The sequence below is a fragment of the Panulirus ornatus genome, chromosome 58 (assembly GCF_036320965.1).
Source record: "Panulirus ornatus isolate Po-2019 chromosome 58, ASM3632096v1, whole genome shotgun sequence".
NCBI classification, from domain to species: Eukaryota; Metazoa; Arthropoda; class Malacostraca; order Decapoda; family Palinuridae; genus Panulirus; species Panulirus ornatus.
Genome location: NC_092281.1, coordinates 27277466 through 27305423, shown reverse-complemented (window position 1 = coordinate 27305423; position 27958 = coordinate 27277466). Strand labels below are relative to the sequence as shown.

Sequence of the window (27958 nt, the reverse complement as noted above, 5' to 3'; positions counted from 1 at the left end):
GAAGGTGCCGCACCATCAGTTGCTGGAAAATCGGGGGTGTACCTGTATATGTATGTATATACATGTTGATATGAATAGGTCCGTGGACATGTGTGTGTGTACATATGTATGTATATGAGTGGATGGGTCTTTCTTTGTTTCCTGGTGCTATCTAGCTAACACGGGAAACCGTGATCAAGTGTTAAAAAAAAAATCTATGATCTTATTCCCCACATATCTTAGAGACTAAAAGGGGCAGGAGTATGAGACTGGAAACCCTCCCCTTCCTTATCAATTTCTAAAAGAGGAAACAGAAGGAGTCAAGTGGAGAGTGCTCATCCTCCTTGAAGGCTCAGATTGGGGTGTCTGAATTTGTGTGGATGTAACCAAGATGAGAATAAAGGAGAGCTAGGTAGTATGTTTGAGGAAAGAAACCTGGATATTCTGGCTCAGAGTGAAATAAAGCTCAAGGGTAAATGGGAAGAATAGTCAGGGGTTGGTGAGAGGACAGGAGCTAAGGAAGTAGTAGCACTACTCCAAAAGCAGGAGTTGTGGGAGTATATGGTAGAGTGTAAGGAAGTAAATTCTAGATTGATGTGAGTAAAACTGAAAGTGGATGGCAAGAGATGGGAGAGTATTGGTGCTTATGCGAAGGTGAGTGATGTGGCAGTTGAGGGTATAATTTGTTCACATAGGGTATCTGGTGTTGTGAATGGAAATGGTGAAGTTTGTGGCCTTGCATTCTGAAAAAGAGTGGTGATTAGGAATACCTGGTTTAAAAAGTATACATATGTGACTAGGAGAGATGGTCAAAGGGCACTATTAAAGTACATATTAATTGATAGGCATGCAGAAGAGACTTTTGGAAGTAAATATGCTGAGAGGGGCAGCTGATGGGATGTGGAGGCAAAGGTGAAGATTTGTGGAGTTTTCAAAAAAGAGGAGAGAATGTAGGGAAGAAGAGAGTGGTGAGAAAAAGTGAGCTTGGAAAGGAGACGTGTGAGGAAGTTCCAGAAAAGATTGTGTGTACAATGGCAGAAGGTGAGAGCAAACAAAGAGAGAGGAGAGGATGAGGAATGGATGTATTTAGGGAAGCAGTGATGGCATGTGCAAGAGATGCATGCAGCATTAGAAAGGTGGGTGGTAGGCAGATTAGAAAGAGTAGTGAGTGGAGGGATGAAGTAAAGTTGTTAGTGAAAGAGAAAAGAGAGGCATTTGAATGGTATTTACAAAGAAGGAGTGCAAATGACTGGGAGATTTATAAGAGAAAGCAGTAGGAGGTCAAGAGTAAGGTGCAAAAGTTGAAAAAGAGGGCAAATGAGTGTTTGGGTGAGAGAGTATCATTGAACTTTAGGGAGGATAAAAAGATGGTTTGGAAGGAGGTTGATAATGTGTGAAAGACGAGAACAAATGGGAACATCGGTGAAGGGAGTAAGAGGGGAAGTGATAACATGCTGTCATTGGGCTGAATCATGGCATAAGAAGCATTTGGGAGAAACTAAGGAAATATTTGTGGGACTTGGCTGTGGATAGGGGCTACGGTTTATGAATTCATTTTGCATGATAGCTAGTGAGTGAATGTGAGCAAATGAGGTCATTCCTCATCTGTAAGAAATTGGCTCCTCAGCCTTAAGAAGATAGTGTCAGGATCAAATATGCAGTGGTCTTATTTGCACACATCACTCTCTCTGTCATGTATAATGTACTGGAACCAGCATCTACCATTTACTGCCAAACCCCACAGACTGTTCCATGACTATCATACAATCTGGTGTAGCCCATGGCAGTTTATACCACATCAGTCCAATTCACTCTCCCATGCATGCCTCTCACCCACCTAAACATTCAAAAGCTAATACCCAAAAGCTTCCTTCACTCCATCTGTACATCTTTTCTTGTTCTGCCTTTGCCCCTTGTTCCCTCCACTTCTGAAATGTAGATCCTTTTAGTCAGTGTTTCCTCACTTTTCCTCTCCATTTGTCCAAACCATTCTAGCATCCCCTAACCAGCTTTCTTCATGAGACTGTACACACTGTCACATCTCTCTCAAACTCTACTCCCGGCATGATTGACTCACCTCACTCCATATAATGTCCATAGTTATTTGCAACTTGTCCACCCTCTTCCTCTTTTACTTATAAGGCCCAAGCTTCAAATCCACACAATACAGACTATTACCCTCAAACATACCCATTTTTGCCTGAACAGACACGGTGTCTTTCTTTCAGGACACTCCACAGTGCACCCGGGGCCTGGAAATATGTAGAATGTATAAATGAGCAACAACCTAAACTTTAAGCAAGTCTGCAAGTTAGACACAGAATCATCATATCAAATGTAATATCTAAAAATTTATAAAAAAGGTACTAGATGAAAATATATGAATGCTGTGCAAGAAAGTTGGAAAGCTTTTTAATGCTGTACCAGGAGACCTAAGAGATTTACATTGAATGACTACAGAAACATTCAAAAGAAGACTAGACTCATGTTTGAAGACAATACTGGGTGAACCTTTAATAGACAACTACGCCAAAGGAGTAGCCACTTAGAAAAATGGTGTTATACAACATTCAACATATGTGAGGAGTAGGACATTGGTGGTTGAGAGAAGTAATGTAGTCCATCAAGCAAGCAGGGATCACTTTACATTAGTTCTACTATCATGGCAAAATCTCATAGGCACTGGTAGGTAGGTAGATGCCCATTTCATGACTCACCTTGGCCCCATGGCCTCATCCACTTCCATGACCATTCCCAGGCTCCTGAAGCACCTTTTTTCCCCACCCTGTCTCATCCCATATAGATGCTGTCAGCACCTCTTCTTCTACAACTTCCTTGATGGACCTAGCACCTTTGCTTCCTTTTCCACTCAATAACTTGCATCATCACTCATTGTTCCCACTCCAGCTTCGTCTTTTTCCAGGTACATAAAGCACTGTAGATACACATAAATTTAGTTTGTTTTCTGCAATTGTATCTATAATAAGTGCTTACCCATACAGTGGCATATTACCACATTATTATATTATCATTAGTAGTTGTATTATCTTTAGACTCTGGAAAACAAAATCACTCTCAACATTTTGTTGAAGAAAAGATTGACAAGTTACTGCTGAAGCCTGCTGGTTAGATATATTTTGATAAATACATTCTGTAACTTGAATTTTGTTTATTTCTCGTTGCCTTCATAAATGCTTACCCCACCCTGTCTCATCCCATATAGATGCTGTCAGCACCTCTTCTCTACAACTTCCTTGATGCACCTAGCACCTTTGCTTCCTTTTCCACTCAATAACTTGCATCATCACTCATTGTTCCCACTCCAGCTTCGTCTTTTTCCAGGTACATAAAGCACTGTAAATACACATAAATTTAGTTTGTTTGCTGCAATTGTATCTGTAATAAGTGCTTACCCATACAGTGGCATATTACCACATTATTATATTATCATTAGTAGTTGTATTATCTTTAGACTCTGGAAAACAAAATCACTCTCAACATTTTGTTGAAGAAAAGATTGACAAGTTACTGCTGAAGCCTGCTGGTTAGATATATTTTGATAAATACAGTCTGTAACTTGAATTTTGTTTATTTCTCGTTGCCTTCATAAATGCTTAGAACTTGTGAAACCTCAAATCCTCAGATTGTTAATGAGATGCACTGCTCCTAACACCATGGTAATGTTTTTTATTGTGTCTTGCTACCTCAAATGTTCTGTTTGTGTAACGTGGCAATTTTACTTCTCATCAGACATATCTGCCCATGGACTGCGGAGGGGAATATTCTTCCAACCTGACCCATATGTGAAGCTGCGCATACTTCCTGGAGAATCACAGACATTATTACCCCATCATGGGCAAGAGTCACGCTCATCCGTAGTGGAGAACACTGTAAACCCTGCATGGAAGAGACAGGTTAGTTGATCGTGGATTTTTGATGTTCTTGATTTTTTCTCTATCCCCATTTCTTTTATCATTTAGATTTATCCCCATTAAATAGGTGGTAGGGTTCTGTCTGTACTTGTATGGGATGCCTTTTCCTGCCCTCAATTAGATAGGAATGTATGTTTTTTTATCCATTTATTTATTATACTTAGCCGCTGTCTCCCACGTTAGCGAGGTAGTGCAAGGAAACAGACAAAAGAATGGACCAACCCACCCACATACACATGCATATACATAAATGCCCACACATTCACTTATACATATCAGTACATTTCAACATATACATGCATATACATACGCAGACATATACATATATACTCGTGTACATATTCATACTTGCTGCCTTCATCCATTCCCGTTGCCACCCCACCACACATGAAACAGAAGCCCCCTGCCCGTGCGAGGTGGTGCTAGGAAAAGACAACAAAGGCCACCTTCTTTCACATTCAGTCTCTAGCTGTCATGTGTAATGCACTGAAACCACAGCTCCCTTTCCACATCCAGGCCCCACAGAACTTTCCATGGTTTACCCCAGATGCTTCACATGCCCTCGTTCAATCCAGTGACAGCACATCATCCCCGGTATACCACATCGTTCTAATTCACTATTCCTTGCACTCCTTTCACCCTTCTGTATGTCCAGTCCCCAATCGCTTAGAATCTTTTTCGCACCATCCTTTCACCTCCAATTTGGTCTCCCACTTCATGTTCCCTTCACCTCTGACACATATATCCTCTTTACCAATCTTTCCCCACTCTTCTCTCCATGTCACCAAACCATTTCAATACACCCTTTTCTGTTCTCTCAACCACACTTTTTATTACCATACATCTCTCTTACCCTTTCATTACTTACTCGATCAAACCACCTCGCACCACATATTGTCCTCAAACATTTCAAATCCAACACATCAACCCTCCTCCGCACAACATTATCTATAGCCCATGCCTCGCAACCATATAACATTGTTAGAACCACTATTCCTTCAAAAATACCCATTTTTGCTCCGAGATAACGTTCTTGCCTTCTACACATTCTTCAACGCTCCCAGAAGCTTCGCCCCCTCCCCCAACCTGTGACTCACTTTCGCTTCCATGATTCCATCCGCCATCAAATCCACTCCCAGATATCTAAAATACTTCACTTCCTCCAGTTTTTCTCCATTCAAACTTACCCCCCAATTAACTTGTCCCTCAACTCTACTGAACCTAATAACCTTGCTCTTATTCACATTTACTCTCAGCTTTCTTCCTTCACACACTTTATCAACCTCAGTCACCAACTTCTGCAGTTTCTCACCTGAATTGGCCACCAGCACTGTATCATCAGTGAACAACTGACTCACTTCCCAAGCCTTCTCATCCACAACAGACTACATACTTGCCCCTCTTTCCAAAACTCTTGCATTCACCTCCTAACCACCCCATCCATAAACAAATTGAACAACCATGGAGACATCACGCACCCCTTCCACAAACCGAAATTCATTGGGAACCAATCACTCTCCTCTTTTCCTACTCGTACACATGCCTTACATCCTTGTTAAAAGGTTTTCACTGCTTCTGGCAATATACCTCCCACACCATATACTCTTGATACCTTCCACAGAGCATCTCTATCAACTCTATCATATGCATTCTCCAGATCCATGAATGCTACATACAACTCCATCTGTTTTTCTAAGTATTTCTCACATATGATCTTCAAAGCAAACACCTGATCCACACATCCTCTACCACTTGTGAAACCACACAGCTTTTCCCCAGTCTGATGCTCTGTACATGCCTTTACCCTCTCAGTCAGTACCCCCCCCCCCCCCCCCCCCCCCCCCCATATAATTTCCCAGGAATACTCAACAAACTTATACCTCTGTAATATAAACACTCACCTTTATCCCCTTTGTTTTTATACAATGGCACTATACATGCATTCTGCCAGTCCTCAGGCACTTCACATGAACCGTAAACCATACATACATTGAATATACTTACCAACCAGTCAACAACACAGTCACCCTCCCTTTTGATAAATTCCACTTCAGTACCATCCAAACCCACTGCTTTGCCGGCTTTCATCTTCTGCAAAGCTTTCACTACCTCTCGTATGTTCACCAAACCATTCTCCCTGACTCTCTCACTTCGCACACCACCTCGACCAAAACACCCTATATCGTCAAACACATTCAACAAACCTTCAAAGTACTCACTCCATCTCCTTCTCATTTCATCACTACTTGTTATTATCTCCCCATTAGTCCCCTTCACCGATGTTCCCATTTGTTCTCTTGTCTTACGCACTTTATTTACCTCCTTCCAAAACATCTTTTTATTTATATTTATTTATTATACTTTGTCGCTGTCTTGCGCATTAGCGAGGTAGCGCAAGGAAACAGACGAAAGAGTGGCCCAACCCACCCACATACACATGTATATATTATTATTTTATTTTTTTTTATTTTGTTTTGTCGCTGTCTCCTGCATTAGCGAGGTAGCGCAAGGAAACAGACGAAAGAATGGCCCAATCCACCCACATACACATGTATATACATACATGTCCACACACGCAAATATACATACCTGTACATCTCAACGTATACATGTATATACACACACAGACATATGCATATATACACATATACATAATTCATACTGTCTGCCCATATTCATTCCCATCGCCACCCCGTCACACATGAAGGAACAACTCCCTCCCCCCTCATGTGCGTGAGGTAGCGCTAGGAAGACAACAAAGGCCCCATTCGTTCACACTCAGTCTCTAGCTTTCATGTAATAATGCACCGAAACCACAGCTCCCTTTCCACATCCATGCCCCACAGAACTTTCCATGGTTTACCCCAGACGCTTCACATGCCCTGGTTCAATCCATTGACAGCACGTCGACCCCGGTATACCACATCGTTCCAATTCACTCTATTCCTTGCACACCTTTCACCCTCCTGCATGTTCAGGCCCCAATCACTCAAAATCTTTTTCACTCCATCTTTCCACCTCCAGTTTGGTCTCCCACTTCTCCTCATTTCCTCCACCTCTGACACACATATCCTCTTGGTCAATCTTTCCTCACTCATTCTCTCCATGTGACCAAACCATTTCAAAACACCCTCTTCTCTCTCAACCTCACTCTTTTTATTACCACACATCTCTCTTACCCTATTATTACTTACACGATCAAACCACCTCACACCACATATTGTCCTCAAACATCTCATTTCCAGCACATCCACCCTCCCCCGTACAACTCTATCCATGGCCCATGCCTCGCATCCATACAACATTGTTGGAACCACTATTCCTTCAAACATAGCCATTTTTGCTTTCCGAGATAATGTTCTCGACTTCCACACATTCTTCAAGGCTCCCAGAATTTTCACCCCCTCCCCCACTCTATGATTCACTTCCACTTCCATGGTTCCATCCGCTGCCAAATCCACTCCCAGATATCTAAAACACTTCACTTCCTCCAGTTTTTCTCCATTCAAACTTACCTCCCAATTGACTTGACCCTCAACCCTACTGTACCTAATAACCTTGCTCTTATTCACATTTACTCTCAGTTTTCTTCTTTCACACACTTTACCAAACTCAGCCACCAGCTTCTGCAGTTTCTCACCCGAATCAGCCACCAGCGCTGTATCATCACCGAACAACAACTGACTCACTTCCCAAGCTGTATCATCCACAACAGACTGCATACTTGCCCCTCTTTCCAAAACTCTTGCATTCACCTCCCTAACAACCCCATCCATAAACAAATTAAACAACCATAGAGACATCACACACCCCTGCCGTAAACCTACATTCACTGAGAACCAATCACTTTCCTCTCTTCCTACACATACACATGCCTTACATCCTCGATAAAAACTTTTCACTGCTTCTAACAACTTGCCTCCCACACCATATATATATAATGTATGTGAGAAGTACTTAGAAAAGCAAATGGATTTGTATGTAGCATTTATAGATCTGGAGAAGGCATATGATAGAGTTGATAGAGATGCTCTGTGGAAGGTATTATTCTTAATACCTTCCACAGAGCATCTCTATCAACTCTATCATATGCCTTCTCCAGATCCATAAATGCTACATACAAATCCATTTGCTTTTCTAAGTACTTCTCACATACATTCTTCAAAGCAAACACCTGATCCACACATCCTCTACCACTTCTGAAACCACACTGCTCTTCCCCAGTCTGATGCTCTGTACATGCCTTCACCCTCTCAATGAATATCCTCCCATATAATTTACCAGGAATACTCAACAAACTTATACCTCTGTAATTTGAGCACTCACTTTTATCCCCTTTGCCTTTGTACAATGGCACTATGCAAGCATTCCACCAATCCTCAGGCACCTCACCATGAATCATACATACATTAAATAACCTTACCAACCAGTCAACAATACAGTCACCGCCTTATTTAATAAATTCCACTGCAATACCATCCAAACCCGCTGCCTTGCTGGCTTTCCTCTTCCATAAAGCTTTTACTACCTCTTCTCTGTTTATGATATCATTCTCCCTGACCCTCTCACCCTCTTTTTATAATCCCTAAAATTTAAGAATACTCTCTCACCCTAACTCTCATTTGCCCTCTTTTTCACCTCTTGCACCTTTCTCTTGACCTCCTACCTCTTTCTTTTGTACATCTCCCAGTCATTCGCACTACTTCCCTGCAATGTATGTTTTATAGATGTATAAGAATGCTTTATGTCACAACTACAGTTAAAACTGAGAAAGAATTTTAGTGTCATTTACACATTTAACACATTGGGGGAAGTTAGAATTCTGGCATGCATGTTCATCTTACCCTATGCTAACTAGTAATTGTCTTTAAGGGACTAATTATGGTGGTAATATGATGGATGTTGAACTGTAAGCACTGGGAAAAGTTCTCTGTGTCAGTGGCATTGGTTGTGAAGTCGAAAATGTATGGTAGCAAGTATTAACAGACAAGTCATAAGACTAGCACACATACTGCACCAAATTTAAATGTCTGAACTACAAAAGATACGGTTAAATATACCAGATGTATATTTAACTTTTCTTGATATTGCCTACTAATTGATGACTAAAATATTTTCTAAATTTTTCAATAAATGTCTGTTCTACGGACCTTCCTAAATTTTTTGGCTCTATCATTAAGTGCTAAGAAAATCCTCCTCTTTGGTTTCTTTTTGATGAGCTTTACTAATTCTGCTGCTCTGCTGGTGTTTCTCCTTTCTCTGTAGGGTTCTCAGTGACTTGCCTGAATGCAGAGATCTGGCTTGCACAGTTTCTTCCTTTCCTAAATTGATCTTGTTCCTCTTCTGTAACAATTTCAGTAATTTTTTTGAACGTACTCAGTCAGGCTTGGATTTTTTCATTTTAAATTTGCATGAAAAAAAAAAACTAATCCTGGATAGGACAGCCTAAGGCCTTAATTGCCATTGCCTTAGTTTACAACAGATAGGAGGGAACTGTCATTTGCTTCAAAGAGACAAAGGGCATGAATTGGAGGTATGCCATGTATAGACTTACCTTGGCTATATGGAGATATATATATAAGACTCTGAGCATGTGAGTTTGGCTAGCTCTCTCGAGAGGTAGAAAGAAACCTTTTGTATCCAGACCTTGTTTCTGATGTAGATGATATTGGTTGGGAATGTAAGAAAGGAGAAAATAGAAATTCATCTTCAGTTTGTCACATTTGATAAGTAACTTAATACATCATAAATGTTTTTTCAGTGCACCCTGATATAAGTTTTTCTGGGTTAAGAGAAAACTTTAAGTACAACCACTGATAAATTTTCTTATTTCAGGACAGTACTATTCCTTGAAATATCACTCCTAAATGGATATGATCTGACATATTAACTTGTAGCATTTTACAGCTCTATGCTTTGGGAATTTTAAGTGTATACAGTGTCAGGATACAATTACTGTTACCTGATGCGTCCCTCTCATTTAAAAAAAAATCTACTGTTTTATGTTAATGAAATCCATCATTTATGTAAATGTGATAGAATGTTTTTGTAGTATGTACTAGTTTTCAGATGATTAGCATCTCTGTTCATAAGATCTTTCAGTGAGTTATTCAGTAAAAGTAGATTTCTCATGGCTTCTTGAACATGCAGAAAGGTGAAAGGCATGCACGGAATAGAGTGAATTGGAACGATGTGGTATGCTGAGGTCACCGTCCTGTCAATGGACTGAACCATGGCATGTGAAACATCCTGAGTAAATGTTTACATGGAAAGTTCTGTGGGGCCTGGATGTGGACAGGGAGCTGTGGTTTCGGTGCAGCAAAGTGACAGCTCATATATGGATGTGAGCAGATGTGGCATTTCTTCATCTGTTTCTTGATGCTATCTCGCTGATGCATTGGTTAGCGATCAGGTGTACGGGTGAAGAAGAAAATGCATGTGTTATCTTTTTTATTTTCCTTATTGCCTTTGTGCTGTTTCCTGTGGGGTGGAGTGGCATCAGGAATGGATGACTGCAAGCAAGTATGAATACATGGCATGTGAAACGTCCTGAGTAAATGTTTACATGGAAAGTTCTGTGGGGCCTGGATGTGGACAGGGAGCTGTGGTTTCGGTGCAGCAAAGTGACAGCTCATATATGGATGTGAGCAGATGTGGCATTTCTTCATCTGTTTCTTGATGCTATCTCGCTGATGCATTGGTTAGCGATCAGGTGTACGGGTGAAGAAGAGAATGCATGTGTTATATTTTTTATTTTCCTTATTGCCTTTGTGCTGTTTCCTGTGGGGTGGAGTGGCATCAGGAATGGATGACTGCAAGCAAGTATGAATACATACATGTGTATATATATGCAGAAGCTGGTGACTGAGTTTGGTAAAGTGTGTGAAAGAAGAAAGTTAAGAGTAAATGTGAATAAGAGCAAGGTTGTTAGGTACAGTAGGGTTGAGGGTCAAGTCAATTGGGAGGTAAGTTTGAATGGAGAAAAACTGGAGGAAGTAAAGTGTTTTAGATATCTGGGAGTGGATCTGGCAGCGGATGGAACCATGGAAGCGGAAGTGAATCATAGGGTGGGGGAGGGGGCGAAAATCCTGGGAGCCTTGAAGAATGTGTGGAAGTCGAGAACATTATCTCGGAAAGCAAAAATGAGTATGTTTGAAGGAATAGTGGTTCCAACAGTGTTGTATGGTTGCGAGGCGTGGGGTATGGATAGAGTTGTGCGCAGGAGGGTGGATGTGCTGGAAATGAGATGTTTGAGGACAATGTGTTGTGTGAGGTGGTTTGATCGAGTAAGTAACGTAAGGGTAAGAGAGATGTGTGGAAATAAAAAGAGCGTGGTTGAGAGAGCAGCAGAGGGTGTTTTGAAATGGTTTGGGCACATGGAGAGAATGAGTGAAGAAAGATTGACCAAGAGGATATATGTGTCGGAGGTGGAGGGAACGAGGAGAAGTGGGAGACCAAATTGGAGGTGGAAAGATTGAGTGAAAAAGATTTTAAGTGATCGGGGCCTGAACATGCAGGAGGGTGAAAGGCGGGCAAGGAATACAGCGAATTGGATCGATGTGGTATACCGGGGTTGACGTGCTGTCAGTGGATTGAATCAGGGCATGTGAAGCGTCTGGGGTAAACCATGGAAAGTTGTGTGGGGCCTGGATGTGAAAAGGGAGCTGTGGTTTCGGGCATTATTGTATGACAGATAGAGACTGAGTGTGAACGAATGGGGCCTTTGTTGTCTTTTCTTAGTGCTACCTCGCACACATGAGGGGGGAGGGGGATGGTATTCCATGTGTGGCGAGGTGGCGATGGGAATGAATAAAGGCAGACAGTGTGAATTGTGTGCATGGGTATATATGTATGTGTCTGTGTGTGTATATATATGTGTACATTGAGATGTATAGGTATGTATATTTGCGTCTGTGGACGTGTATGTATATACATGTGTATGGGGGTGGGTTGGGCCATTTCTTTTGTCTGTTTCCTTGTGCTACCTCGCAAACGCGGGAGACAGCGACAAAGCAAAATAAAAAAAATAAAAAATAATAAATATATACATGTGTATGCGGGTGGGTTGGGCCATTTTTTTGTCTGTTTCCTTGCGTTACCTTGCTAATGCAGGAGACAGCAACTAAGTATAATAGATAAGAAAAATAAATATATATGTGTGTGTGTGTGTGTGTGTATGTGTATATATGTATATGTTTTTGTATATGTCCTTTGTTTCCCTGTGCTACCATGCTAATGTGGGAAACGGCAATGAAGTATGAAAAAAATTCATTCTTATGATATTATTAGACCTGTAATGATACATATTCTCATATCATAACTTTATAGATACAAAGGTTTCCATTTCTTTGCAGGAATTCACATTTGTTGCATATTTGCATGATGTACTGGAAGTTGAATTAAAGGACAAGTTTGCTAAAAGTCGCCCGATCATCAGTCGTTTTCTAGGTCGTCTTACCGTCCAGGTAGCAGCTCTCAAGGAACGAGTCAAAAGGTAAAATGAATTTAGAATTTTGAATGAGCTGAAAAGATAAGCATTTTTACATAGATTTTTCTTTGTGCCATTAGTGGAATAGTTTGATGAATTTTCCAGAGGTTTTGACAAATTTTGATAAGTAATTCATAAGTTCTCCCTTAGATTATTCACATTCCTATGATCAGTATGATCTAAGAGTATGGGAATCTCATGGGTTAAATATTCGGCTTCAAGTATAGTGGTTAGGAATATGAAATAAGTTGTGAGAATGATAAAAGATGGAAAAAAAATACAGTGACAGATGGTGAGAGTAAACAAAGCTAAGGGAGTGGATGAGAAATGGGAGACTTAAGGAAGCAGGGTTGGCATGTACAAGAGAGTGTGTGGCATGCGAAAGGTGGGCAGGTGAACAAGAGTAAGGAGTGGTGGGATAATGAAGTAGAGTTGTCAGTGAAAGAAAAGATTGGTGTATGGGCAGTAGATACAGAGAAAGTGTGTGTGTAATTGGGAGATGTATAAGAGAAGTTGGCTAGAGGGCAGGTGCAAAGGCTGAAAAAAAAAAGGCAAATGAGAGTATCAGCAAACTTAAGGGACAGTGTTTTGTAAGAAGGTTGATAGTGTGAAAAAACAAAATGAGAATACTGATGAAGTGTTAAATGGAGACGTTGTAACAAGCAGTAATGAAGTGAAAAGGAAATGGAATGAGTATTTTGAAAGACTGCTGAATGTGTTTGATTATATTATGGCAAAAGTAGGGTTTTAAGTTAGATTATGTATGTGATGTGAGTGTCATGGCAATTGGTTTGGTGAAGAGAGAGGAATTTTTGAAAACCTGATTTAGGTGAAATATCAGATGAAGTGTGGCAAGGCTGCTGGAGTTGATGGCACTGTTGTTGAATTTCTAAAGTAAAGGGGTGACTGTGTTTTTGATTGGTTGGTTAGGATATGCATTATATGTTTGGATAAAGGTGAAGCACCTGAGGATCAGCATAAAGCAAGTATAGTGCTGTTGTGTAAAGGCAATGGAGATAGAGGTGAGTGTTCAGGTTACAGAGGTATAAGTTTGTTGAGTGTAGCTGGTAAGATGTATGGGAGAGTGATGATTGAGAGGGTGGTAAAATGCGTAGAGTATCAAATCAAGAAGGAACATTTTAAGTTTCAGGAGTGGTAAGATGTGGATCTGGTCTTTGCATCACAGAATGTATGTGAGAAATACTTAGAGAAGCAGAGAGATTTGTTTATGGCATTTATGCATCTAGAGAAAGAAAATGATAGGTTTGATAGAGATGCTTTGTGAAAGGTGTAAGGAATTCATGGTGTGGAAGGAAAGCCTTTAGAAGCAGTGAGGAATTTTTGTCCAGAAGGCTTGTGTACATTTAGGTAGAGAGGGGGGTTAGTGGTTCCAAGTGGTTCCAAGTTCTGTATGTGATGTCACCATAGCTGTTTAATTTCTTCATGAATGGGAAGGTGAGAGAGGTGGAAGCAAGGGTCATGGAGAGAGGGGCAGGTATGCAGTTTATAGGGGATGAGAGGTCTTAGGAAAAGAGTCAGTTGTTGTGTGATGGAACAGTACTGGTGACAGATTCAAATGAGAAACTGCAGAATAAGGTGTCTGAGTTTGGGAGTGTGAAAGAAGGAATTTGAAAGTGAATGTAAATGAATTTAAGTTTATGGGATTTAGCAGTGCAGAGAAACATGTTTGTTGGGGTTTAAGTTTGAGTTAATGGAGAAAATTTGGAGGAAGTAAATTGTTTTAAATAGCTGAAAGTAGACATGGCAGCGAATGGAACCAATGAACCTAATGTAGGTTTGGGGTGAAGGTTTTGGGAGCATTGAGGAATGTGTGGAAAGATAGGTCTTTATTTGGGAAGGTGAAAATGGATGTGTTATGGGACAGTGGTCCCATTTGTTTTGAGGAGGGTTTATCAAGTAAGTAATGCTAGGGTAAGAAAGAAGTGCAATAATGAGAAGACTATGTTTGTGAGAGCTGAAAAGGGTGTGTGAAATGGTTTGGACTTTTGAGTGAGTTCAAGTCAACAAAGAGAATATATATGTCAAAAGCAAAGGGAACAAGGAGAAAGGGGAGATCAGATTAGAGATGGAAGGATGGAGTGAAAAAGATTTTGAGTGATCAGGGCCTGAACATGCAGGAGGATGAAAAACATGCATGGGATAGAGTGAATTGGAATGATGTGGTATACTAGGGTCGATGTGTTGTCAGTGGACTGAATCAGGGCATGTAAAGTGTCTGGGATAAACCATGGAAAGGTTTGTAGGGCCTGGTTGTGGATAGGGAGCTGTGGTTTCAGTGCTATACACATGACAACTAGAGAATGGATGTAAGCGGATGTGACCTTTTTTTATTTGTTCTTGGTGCTATCTCACTAACACAGGAAGTGGCAATCGAGTTTATTGATGGGATGGCAAGGGAGGTAAATGCAGGAGTTTTAGAGAGGGGGTGAATATACAGTCTGTTGGGGATGAGAAGGCCTGGGAAGTGAGTTGGTTGTTGGTCGATGATACAGCACTGATGGCTGATTTAAGTGAGAAACTGCAGAAGTTGATGACTGAGTGTGGAAAAATGTGTGAAAGAAGAAAGTTGAGAGTAAATGTGAATAAGAGCAAGGTTATTAGGTTCAGCAGGGTTAAGGGACAAGTTAGTTGGGATCTAAGTTTGAATGGAGAAAAATTGGAGGAAGTGAAGTGTTATAGATATCTAGGAGCGGACTTGGCAGTGAATGGAACCATGGAAGTGGAAGCGAGTCATAGGGTGGAGGAGGGGGTGAAGGTTCAGGGAACAATGAAGAATTTAGGGTAAGAGAGAATGTTATCTCGAAGAGCAAAATTGGGTATGTTAAAAGGAACATTAACCTCAACAATTATATACGGTTGTGAGGCATGGGCTGTAGGTAGGGTTGTGTTGTGGAGGGTGGATGTGTTGGAAATGAAACGTTTGAGAACAATATGTGGTGAGGTGGTTTGATAGAGCAAGTAATGAAAGGGTAAGAGAGATGTGTGGTAATAAATAAAAGAGTGTGGTTGAGAGCATAAGGTGTGTTGAAATGGTTTGGATGTATGGAGAGAACGAGTGTGGAAAGGTTGACGCAGAGTTTATATGTGTTGGAGGTGGAGGAAACAAGGAGAATAGGGAGATCAAATTGGAGAAAGAAGGATGGAGTGAAAAAGATTTTGAGCAATCAGGACCTGAACATGCCAGAGGGTGAAAGACATGGACAGAACAGAGTGAATTGGAATGGTTTGGTATGCTGGGGTCAACGTGCTGTCAGGGGGCTAAACCAGGGCATATTAACCATCATGGGTAAATCATGGAAAGGTCTATGGGTCCTGGATATGGATAGGAAGCTGTAGTTTTGGTGCATTATACAGACAGCTAGAGAATGAGTGAGAGGATGCGGCCTATCTTCGTCTGTTTCCTGGTGCTACACATTCACTTTCAACTTTCTCCTTTCCCACACTCTTCCAGACTCAGTCACTAACTTCTTCAGTGTCTCACTTCAATCAGCCACCAGTGCAGTTTCATCAGCAAACAACCACTGACTTACTTCCTGGGCCGTCTCATCCACTACAACCCTAGTACTCATCTGTTTCTCCAAGAATCTTGCATTTATCTCCTTCTACACCCCATCCATAAACAAATTCAACACCATGGTGACATCACACTACCCTACCACAGATCATCCTTCACTTGGAACCATTCAATCTCCTCTCTTCCTTCTGGTACACACACCTTACTCCCTTGATAAAAGCTTCATTGTTTCTAGCAGCTCACCTTCCACACCATATATTCTTAAGACCTTCCACAAAGCACCTCTATCAACATTATGATATGCTTTCTCCAGATCCATAAATGCCACATACAAATCCATCTGTTTTTCTTAGTGTTTCTCACACATTCTTTAAAGCAGACACCTGATCCACACATCCTCTACCATGCTGCTCCTCCCCTGTCTAATGCTCTGTACATGCCTTCACCTCATTCAGTACCCTCCCATACAACTTTCCAGTTATACTCAACAAACTTGAACCTCTGTGGTTTGAATGCTGACCATTATCCCCTTATACAATGGCACTATATATGCATTCCACCAATCCTCAGGCACCTTACTGTAATCCATACATAGATTGGATATCCTTACCGGCCAATCAACAACACATTCTACCCATTTCTTAATGAATTCGACTACAGTACCATCCACTCTAGCCACCTTGCCACATTTCATCTTACACAAGGCTTTCACCACCTCTTTTCTCTTCACCAAACCACTCTCTACGACTGTCTCACTTTGCATATCACCCCAACTAAAATACCCTACATGTGTCACTCGTATCAGATGTGTTTAACAATCCTTCTCCTTACTTCATCTCTATCTGTTAGTTCCCCTTTTGCCCCTATCATCGATGTTCCCATTTGTTCACATGTCTTTTGCACAGTATTTACCCCCTTTCAAAACACCTTTGTACTCTCCCTAAAGTTTAATGATCCCCACTTACCCCATCTCTCATGTACCCTCTTTTTCAAGCCCTTCACCTTCCTATTGACCTCCTTCTGCTCTTGCTTGTACATCTCCCAGTCATTTGCACTCCTTCCCTGTAAGTACAGCCCCAACTTGTGTCTTCCCTCTTTCACTAGCAACTTTACATCTTCCCACCACTCTTTACCCTTTCTAATCTGCCCACCTCCCACCTTTCTCATGCCACATGCATCTCTTTCACGTGCCTTTACTGCTTCCCTAAAACCTCCCATTCCTCACCCACTCCCCTCACTTTATTTGCTCTCACCTTTTGCCACCCCACACTCAGTCTCTCTTGGTTTTTCTTCTCAAGTCTCCTTTTCAAACTCACTCACTCTCACCACTATCTTCTCACCGACAATGTTTCTTCTTTTTCGAAAACCTCTGCAAATTTTCACCCTCACATCCTGAAGATAGTGATCAGACATCCCACCAGTTGCCCTCTTCAGCACACTTACATCCAAAAGCCTTTCTTTGACACACACATATCAATTATTATGTAATCTAATGCCTGTTGACCATTCTCCTTCATGCCTACATATACTTGTGTATGTCCCTCTTTTTAAATCAGATATTCCCAATCATCTGTCTTTTTTCAGCACACAACACAAGCTCTTTTATGTCCTTTCATAACGTTGGATAACCCATGCAAACCAGTTATACCCTCAATGGCTATATTACTTACCTTTGCATGTGAATCATCAGTCACTAATACCAGTCTCATGCACCAAAACTTCTGACACACTCACTCAGATGCTCCCAAAACACTTGCCTCTCATGTTTTTCTACTCATGGCCAGGTGCATAAGCACTGATAATTACCCATCTCTTGCTATACACTTTTAGTTTTTCCCACATCAATCTAGAATTTACTACCTTACTGTCTATCACACACTCCCACAACTCCCCTTTCTGGAGTAGTGCTACTCCTTCCTTAATTCTTATCCTCTCACCAATCCCTGACTACTCCCAAGACATTTCCAAACCACTCTTCCCCTTTCCTCTTGAGCTTCATTTCACCTAAAGCCAGAACATTGGGTTTCTTTCCTCAAACATAGTACCTGTCTCTCCTTTCTTCTCACCTTGGTTACATCCACATACATTCAAACACCCCAGTCTGATCTTTTAAGGAGGATGAGCACTCCCAGCGTGACTCCTGTTTCCTCTGTTGAAAATTGAAATAGAGATTGGGGAGGGTTTCCAGCCCCCTGCTCCCGCCCCCTTTAGTCGCCTTCTGTGTCATGCAAGGAATATGGAGGTAGAATTCTTTTTCCCTGTGGGATGGGGTGGTGCCGAGAATGGATGAAGGGCAAGCAAGTATTAATATGTACATGGGTATATTTATATATGGATGTGTATGTATATATGTATATGGGAACATCAGTGAAGGGGGCTAATGGGGAGGTGAGAACAAGTATTGGTGATGGGAGAAGGAGATGGAATGAGCATTTTGAAGGTTTGTTGAATGAGTTTGATAATAGAATGGCAGATATAGGGTGTTTTGGTCGAGGTGGTGTGCTAAGTGAGAGGGTTAGAAAGAATGATTTGGTAAACAGAGAAGAGGTAGTAAAAGCTTTGCGGAAGATGAAAGCTGGCAAGGCAGCGGGTTTGGATGGTATTGCAGTAGAATTTATTAAAAAAGGGGTGACTGTATTGTTGACTGGTTGTTGGTAAGGTTATTTAATGTATGTATGACTCATGGTGAGGTGCCTGAGGACTGGTGAAATGCTTGCCTAGTGCCATTGTACAAAGGCAAAGGGGATAAGAGTGAATGGTCAAATTACAGAGGTATAAGTTTGTTGAGTATTCCTGGGAACTTATATGGGAGGGTATTGATTGAGAGGGTGAAGGCATGTACAGAGCATCAGATTGAGGAAGAGGAGTGTGGTTTCAGAAGAGGTAGAGGATGTGTGGATCAGGTGTTTGCTTTCAAAAATGTATGTGAGAATTACTTAGAAAAGCAAATGGATTTGTATGTAGCATTAATGGATCTGGAGAGGGCATATGATAAAGTTGATAGAGATGCTCTGTGGAAAGTATTAAGAGTATATGGTGTGGTAGGTAAGTTGTTAGAATGCAAAGGTGAGTAATGTGGCAGTTGAGGGAATAATTGGTATACATGGGGTGTTCAGTGTTGTAAATGGAAATGGTGAAGAGCTTGTAGATTTATGTGCTGAAAAAGGACTGATGATTGGGAATACCTGGTTTAAAAAGCGAGATATACATAAGTATACTTATGTAAGTAGGAGAGATGGCCAGAGAGCGTTATTGGATTACGTGTTAATTGACAGGCGTGCGAAAGAGAGACTTTTGGATGTTAATGTGCTGAGAGGTGCAACTGGAGGGATGTCTGATCATTATCTTGTGGAGGCTAAGGTGAAGATTTGTATGGGTTTTCAGAAAAGAAGAGTGAATGTTGGGGTGAAGAGGGTGGTGAGAGTAAGTGAGCTTGAGGAGACCTGTGTGAGGAAGTACCAGGAGAGACTGAGTACAGAATGGAAGAAGGTGAGAACAATGGAAGTAAGGGGAGTGGGGGAGGAATGGGATGTATTTAGGGAATCAGTGATGGCATGCGCAAAAGATGCTTGTGGCATGAGAAGAGTGGGAGGTGGGTTGATTAGAAAGGGTAGTGAGTGGTGGGATGAAGAAGTAAGAGTATTAGTGAAAGAGAAGAGAGAGGCATTTGGACGATTTTTGCAGGGAAAAAATGCAATTGAGTGGGAGATGTATAAAAGAAAGAGACAGGAGGTCAAGAGAAAGGTGCAAGAGGTGAAAAAGAGGGCAAATGAGAGTTGGGGTGAGAGAGTATCATTAAATTTTAGGGAGAATAAAAAGATGTTCTGGAAGGAGGTAAATAAAGTGCGTAAGACAAGAGAGCAAATGGGAACTTCAGTGAAGGGCGCAAATGGGGAGGTGATAACAAGTAGTGGTGATGTGAGAAGGAGATGGAGTGAGTATTTTGAAGGTTTGTTGAATGTGTTTGATGATAGAGTGGCAGATATAGGGTGTTTTGGTCGAGGAGGTGTGCAAAGTGAGAGGGTTAGGGAAAATGATTTGGTAAACAGAGAAGAGGTAGTGAAAGCTTTGCGGAAGATGAAAGCCGGCAAGGCAGCAGGTTTGGATTGTATTGCAGTGGAATTTATTAAAAAAGGGGGTGACTGTATTGTTGACTGGTTGGTAAGGTTATTTAATGTATGTATGACTCATGGTGAGGTGCCTGAGGATTGGCGGAATGCGTGCATAGTGCCATTGTACAAAGGCAAAGGGGATAGAGTGAGTGCTCAAATTACAGAGGTATAAGTTTGTTGAGTATTCCTGGTAAATTACATGGGAGGGTATTGATTGAGAGGGTGAAGGCATGTACAGAGCATCAGATTGGGGAAGAGCAGTGTGGTTTCAGAAGTGGTAGAGGATGTGTGGATCAGGTGTTTGCTTTGAAGAATGTATGTGAGAAATACTTAGAAAAGCAAATGGATTTGTATGTAGCATTTATGGATCTGGAGAAGGCATATGATAGAGTTGATAGAGATGCTCTGTGGAAGGAAGAATATATGGTGTGGGAGGCAAGTTGTTAGAAGCAGTGAAAAGTTTTTATCGAGGATGTAAGGCATGTGTACGTGTAGGAAGAGAGGAAAGTGATTGGTTCTCAGTGAATGTAGGTTTGCGGCAGGGGTGTGTGATGTCTCCATGGTTGTTTAATTTGTTTATGGATGGGGTTGTTAAGGAGGTAAATGCAAGAGTTTTGGAAAGAGGAGCAAGTATGAAGTCTGTTGGGGATGAGAGAGCTTGGGAAGTGAGTCAGTTGTTGTTCGCTGATGATACAGCGCTGGTGGCTGATTCATGTGAGAAACTGCAGAAGCTGGTGACTGAGTTTGGAAAAGTGTGTGGAAGAAGAAAGTTAAGAGTAAATGTGAATAAGAGCAAGGTTATTAGGTACAGTAGGGTTGAGGGTCAAGTCAATTGGGAGGTGAGTTTGAATGGAGAAAAACTGGAGGAAGTGAAGTGTTTTAGATATCTGGGAGTGGATCTGGCAGTGGATGGAACCATGGAAGCGGAAGTGGATCATAGGGTGGGGGAGGGGGCGAAAATCCTGGGGGCCTTGAAGAATGTGTGGAAGTCGAGAACATTATCTCGGAAAGCAAAAATGGGTATGTTTGAAGGAATAGTGGTTCCAACAATGTTGTATGGTTGCAAGGCGTGGGCTATGGATAGAGTTGTGCGCAGGAGGATGGATGTGCTGGAAATGAGATGTTTGAGGACAATGTGTGGTGTGAGGTGGTTTGATCGAGTGAGTAACATAAGGGTAAGAGAGATGTGTGGAAATAAAAAGAGCGTGGTTGAGAGAGCAGAAGAGGGTGTTTTGAAGTGGTTTGGGCACATGGAGAGGATGAGTGAGGAAAGATTGACCAAGAGGATATATGTGTCGGAGGTGGAGGGAACAAGGAGAAGAGGGAGACCAAATTGGAGGTGGAAAGATGGAGTGAAAAAGATTTTGTGTGATCAGGGCCTGAACATGCAAGAGGGTGAAAGGAGGGCAAGGAATAGAGTGAATTGGAGCGATGTGGTATACCGGGGTTGACGTGCTGTCAGTGGATTGAAGCAAGGCATGTGAAGCGTCTGGGGTAAACCATGGAAAGCTGTGTAGGTATGTATATTTGCGTGTGTGGACGTATGTATATACATGTGTATGGGGAGGGGTTGGGCCATTTCTTTCGTCTGTTTCCTTGCGCTACCTCGCAAACGCGGGAGACAGCGACAAAGTATAATGAAAAAAAAAAAAAAAATTGATTGAGAGGGTGAAGGCATGTACAGAGCATCAGATTGAGGAAGAGGAGTGTGGTTTCAGAAGAGGTAGAGGATGTGTGGATCAGGTGTTTGCTTTCAAAAATGTATGTGAGAAATACTTAGAAAAGCAAATGGATTTGTATGTAGCATTAATGGATCTGGAGAGGGCATATGATAAATTTGATAGAGATGCTCTGTGGAAAGTATTAAGAGTATATGGTGTGGTAGGTAAGCTGTTAGAAGCAGTGAGAAGTTTTTATTGAGGATGTAAGGCATGTGTACATGTAGGAAGAGAGGAAAGTGATTGGTTCTCAGTGAATGTTGGTTTGTGGCAGGGGTGCATGATGTCTCCATGGTTGTTTTAATTTGTTTATGGATGGGGTTGTTAGGGAGATGAATGCAAGAGTTTTGGAAAGAGGGGCAAGTATGCAGTCTGTTGTGGATGAGAGAGCTTGGGAAGTGAGTCAGTTGTTGTTCGCTGATGATACAGCGCTGGTGGCTGATTCGCGTGAGAAACTGCAGAAGCTGGTGACTGAGTTTGTTGGGGTGTGTGAAAGAAGAAAGCTGAGAGTAAATGTGAATAAGAGCAAGGTTATTAGGTACAGTAGGGTTGAGGGACAAGTCAATTGGGAGGAAAGTTTGAATGGAGAAAAACTGGAGGAAGTGAAGTGTTTTTAGATATCTGGGAGTGGATTTGGTAGTGGATGGAACCATGGAAGCGAAAGTGAATCATAGGGTGAGGAAGGGGCAAAATTTCTGGGGGTGTTGAAAAATGTGTGGAAGTCGAGAATGTTATCTTGGAAAGCAAAAATGGGTATGTTTGAAGGAATAGTGGTTCCAACAATGTTATATGGTTGCGAGGCGTGGGCTATAGATAGAGTTGTGCGGAGGAGGGTGGATGTGCCGGAAATGAGATGTTTGAGGACAATATGTGGTGTGAGGTGGTTTGATTGATTAAGTAATGAAAGGGTAATGTCTGGTAATAAAAAGAGTGTGGTTGAGAGGTCAGAAAAGGGTGTTTTGAAATGGTTTGGTCACATGGAGAGAATGAGTGAGGAAAGATTGACAAAGAGGATGTATGTGTGTACATGAGTGGATGTGTCCTTCTTCATATGATTTCTCTCACTATCTTGCTGATGTGGGAAATAGCAATCAAGTATGATAAATATGAATATTTGTGTATATAAAAAAATATTGGGAGGCCAAATTGGAGGTAGAAGGATGGAGTGAAAAAGATTTTGATCATTTGGGGCCTGAACATGCAGGAGGGTGAAAGGCGTGCAAGAAATAGAGTGAATTGGAACAGTGTGGTATTCTGGGGTCAACATGCTGTCACTGGACTGAACCAAGGCATGTGAAATGTCTAGAGTAAGCCATGGAAAGGTCTGTGGGGCCTGGATGTGGATAGGGAGCTGTGGTTTTGGTGCATTACACATTAAAGCTAGAGACTGAATGTGAATGAATTTGGCCTTTTTTGTCTGTTTTCCTGGCGCTAGCTCGCCGAAGCAGGGGGAAGCGATGCTGTTTCCTGTGGTAGTGCCAGAAATGGATGAAGGCAAGCAAGTATGAATATGTGCATGTTTATATATGTATATGTATGTATATGTATTTATATGAGTGTGTATGATTGAGAGGGTGAAGGCATGTACAGAGCATCAGATTGGGGAAGAGCAGTGCGGTTTCAGAAGTGGTAGAGGATGTGTGGATCAGGTGTTTGCTTTGAAGAATGTATGTGAGAAATACTTAGAAAAGCAAATGGATTTGTATGTAGCATTTATGGATCTGGAGAAGGCATATGATAGAGTTGATAGAGATGCTCTGTGGAAGGTATTAAGAATATATGGTGTGGGAGGCAAGTTGTTAGAAGCAGTGAAAAGTTTTTATCGAGGATGTAAGGCATGTGTACGTGTAGGAAGAGAGGAAAGTGATTGGTTCTCAGTGAATGTAGGTTTGCGGCAGGGGTGTGTGATGTCTCCATGGTTGTTTAATTTGTTTATGGATGGGGTTGTAAAGGAGGTAAATGCAAGAGTCCTGGAAAGAGGGGCAAGTATGAAGTCTGTTGGGGATGAGAGAGCTTGGGAAGTGAGTCAATTGTTGTTCGCTGATGATACAGCGCTGGTGGCTGATTCATGTGAGAAACTGCAGAAGCTGGTGACTGAGTTTGGTAAAGTGTGTGGAAGAAGAAAGTTGAGAGTAAATGTGAATAAGAGCAAGGTTATTAGGTACAGTAGGGGTGAGGGTCAAGTCAATTGGGAGGTGAGTTTGAATGGAGAAAAACTGGAGGAAGTGAAGTGTTTTAGATATCTGGGAGTGGATCTGTCAGCGGATGGAACCATGGAAGCGGAAGTGGATCATAGGGTGGGGGAGGGGGCGAAAATTTTGGGAGCCTTGAAAAATGTGTGGAAGTCGAGAACATTATCTCGGAAAGCAAAAATGGGTATGTTTGAGGGAATAGTGGTTCCAACAATGCTGTATGGTTGCGAGGCGTGGGCTATGGATAGAGATGTGCGCAGGAGGATGGATGTGCTGGAAATGAGATGTTTGAGGACAATGTGTGGTGTGAGGTGGTTTGATCGAGTAAGTAACGTAAGGGTAAGAGAGATGTGTGGAAATAAAAAGAGCGTGGTTGAGAGAGCAGAAGAGGGTGTTTTGAAATGGTTTGGGCACATGGAGAGAATGAGTGAGGAGAGATTGACCAAGAGGATATATGTGTCGGAGGTGGAGGGAACGAGGAGAAGAGGGAGACCAAATTGGAGGTGGAAAGATGGAGTGAAAAAGATTTTGTGTGATCGGGGCCTGAACATGCAGGAGGGTGAAAGGAGGGCAAGAAATAGAGTGAATTGGAGTCATGTGGTATACAGGGGTTGACGTGCTGTCAGTGGATTGAAGCAAGGCATGTGAAGCGTCTGGGGTAAACCATGGAAAGCTGTGTAGGTATGTATATTTGCGTGTGTGGACGTGTGTATGTACATGTGTATGGGGGGGGGGTTGGGCCATTTCTTTCGTCTGTTTCCTTGCGCTACCTCGCAAACGCGGGAGACAGCGACAAAGTATAAAAAAAAAAAAAAAAAAAAAAAAAAATGAGTGTGTATGGGTGTTTATGTATATATGTGTGCATATGAGTGGATGGGCCATTCTTCATCTATTTCTTGGCACTTCCTCTGACATGGGAGACGGCGATCAAGTATAATAAATGAAATAAATAAAAGAGCAAAAATGGGTATGTTTGAAGGAATAGTGGTTCCAACAATGTTGTATGGTTGCGAGGCATGGGCTATAGATAGGGTTGTGCAGAGGAGGGTGGATTTGTTGGAAATGAAATGTTTGAGGACAATATGTGGTGTGAGGTGGTTTGATCGAGTAAGTAATGAAAGAGTAAGAGAGAGGTGTGGTAATAAAAAGAATGTGGTTGAGAGAGCAGAAGAGAGTGTTTTAAAATGGTTTGGTCACATGGAGAGAATGAGTGAGGAGATTGACAAAGAAGATATATGTGTCAGAAGTGGAAGGAACAAGGAGAAGTGGGAGACCAAATTGGAGGTGGAATGATGGAGTGAAAATGATTTTGAGTATTCGGGGCCTGAACATGTAGTAGGGTGAAAGGCTTGCAAGGAACAGAGTGAATTGGAAAGATGTGGTATACTGGAATTGACATGCTGTCAATGGATTAAACCAGGGCCTGTGAAGCATCTGGGGTAAACCATGGAAAGTTTTGTGGGGCCTGGATGTGGAAAGGGAGATGTGGTTTCGATGCATTACACATGACAGCTAGAGACTGAGTGTGAACGAATGTGGCCTTTGTTGTCTTTTCCTAGTGCTACCTCGCATGCACACGGAGGGAAGGGGGTGCCATTTCATGAGTGGCGGGGTGGCGATGGGAATGAATGAAGGCAGCAAGTATGATTATGTACATGTGTGTATTTGTATATGTCTGTTTATGTATATGTATGTATACATTGAAATGTAGAGGTATGTATATGTGTGTGTGTAGGCATTTATGTATATACATGTTTATGTGGGTGGGTTGGGCCATTCTTTCGTCTGTGTCCTTGCGCTACCTCGCTAGAGTGGGAGACAGCGACTAAGTATAATAAATAAATGAATATATACAGTATGTACACCCGATCCATTACTTATGACCCATGCTACTTACGACCCTCCATACATATGCTCGAAAAAATATAGATAGAAAAAATAGAAATGGTGCAATATGAACTAAAGAATATTAGATAGAATGTAAAAAGAAATTATGGAATCATATGATAAAGCTGGTAAATGAAAAGGAGATAATCATGATTGAGTATTATACAAGAATGCTGTACAGTTATATGAATTCTTCATGCCATTCTGATGTGTCGGACTTAAGTCCATTTTGAGATCTGACCAGTTGGTCAGAATGGTACTCGGATGTATGTCTGGGAGGGTGTGTATTATGATGATCACAATTCAATAGGAGTTCAGGCGATTTATTGAAGCTGTTCAATATACAACACGTTTCATGGAGACAATCTGCCTCATCAGGTATAAACAATTCATGAAGTTTCACATCCCAACACGACCAGAAAGGCTTATACATCCTGTTACAGCCATGCCAGAGAAGAAACTGACTTAGCTGTTAAATGGAACGTGTGGGGTGTTGGGTGCCCTGCGATTAAGGGAAGGTTGTCTGGGGATGTTTGGCCTCGGTAGCTAGACATATACATTTTAACTACTTTTCTTATATTGTCTTGATAATTCTTTTATAATGATTTGGTTGATAATAGGATGTGTTTTAATGTTACTTGGGGATAGATTTTATTAATTCAAAAGTAATCACGATTCAGTGACATTACGGATAGCGTTAACCAATAATCTGTGGCATAGCTGACACAAGGGTCATGAGTACCAGAGCTGCAGGCAACATTCTAACCTGCTTGTAACCTGTAGGTACCAAAAGAAAGAGTCAGTTTTTGCGAGAAGTATATGATGTGGGTTTATGGCTTAGTAGCCTTGGCGAGTGTCTGGAAAGGCTGTGATTCATTCGAGTGAAGTATATTGCAAGTACTGTACATTTCCCTGCTTCACTTGTGATATGAAGTTGTTTCAGTTATTATGGTGTTTGGACCTTGTAGTGTTGTCAAAGACTGAAAGTATGAATAGACTCAGTTACCTCGAGCTATTGTGTGACCATCTTGCAGATTCATTCAGAAAGTGCAAGAATAAAATGTCCATGCAGGATGGGGCTCCATGCCAGACTGCCAGACTAGTCACTGATTTACTTGAGGACTGTGTAGTGGAGTTTTTCAGTGACTGGCCCGGGAATTTACTGAATTTAAATCCAAGTGAAAACTTGTGAGCACTTATGAAAAATTAAATTGCTTATCAGGGATACTTCATTGTTACCTAAGGTGCAGGTGACCATTTATGAAATTTAGGCAAAGATGAAGCTTACAGTTCCTGGTCGTTTCAAGGAGTGTATGTATAGGGAAGGGATACCAAATACTAGTTGGTGTTGAATACACAGTTTCATGGTTTTATTCCATGTTTATTTTTGATGGATGCTACAGCCTCTTCGTGCTAATTTCATTGGCAGGCTCTGTACACATGTATATAGTGTTTGAGATGGTGAAGCCATGTACAGAGCAGCATATTGGAGAGGAAAATGTAGTTTTAGAAGTGGAAAAGGATGTGTGGAGGTATTGTAATTATCCTAAAGTTAGCTTCACTGTTTTTGACAAGTCTTTGAGACTAGGAAGTCAAAAGTGGACACATAACATCAATATTATTACACACTCTTATACAATTGTCTGTGAAAGTGATTTTCTCGTACCACTCCAGTTTATCAAAGTACCTGATATGGGAGTGCTGGTAATTCACTGTAGCACATTTTTATATCCTTATGAAATAATCATCCATGTTTATAGGGGTGAGGAAATACTGCCCATGTATCTACTGTGTGTTATAGAAAACCAATAATAGGGGTGGGCATGTGGGGCTGGAAAGCCTCCTTTCCTATATTACTTTGCAAAAAAAAAAAAAAGGAACTGAGCAAAGGCTCAATAAACTGTTCTTGATGCTACCTCATTCATACAGGAAATAGCAAACACCTATGAGAAAAAAGAAAAATTTATTGTTTGAATATGTAAAGTTCTTTCAAAATAACTTGGACAGAGGTCTTTAAAGTATTCATGTCATAAGCTTGTTTTTTGTAGCTTTAGAAGAGAATTTTATCACAGACTTAGAAAACACATTGTTGGTGTTCTGATGAAGTATATTCAC

The 27958-nt window shown here is 41.4% G+C and overlaps 1 protein-coding gene across 1 annotated transcript in view; it reads left to right on the top strand.

Moving 5' to 3' along the window:
- LOC139766688 (uncharacterized) overlaps positions 1-27958 on the top strand; it is a 375409-nt gene that overhangs the window by 150796 nt on the left and 196655 nt on the right. Inside the window, exons 7-8 of the mRNA XM_071695606.1 lie at positions 3730-3893; positions 12266-12405. Coding sequence (XP_071551707.1) covers positions 3730-3893; positions 12266-12405 — 304 coding nt within the window. The remainder of the gene's footprint in view (positions 1-3729; positions 3894-12265; positions 12406-27958) is intronic.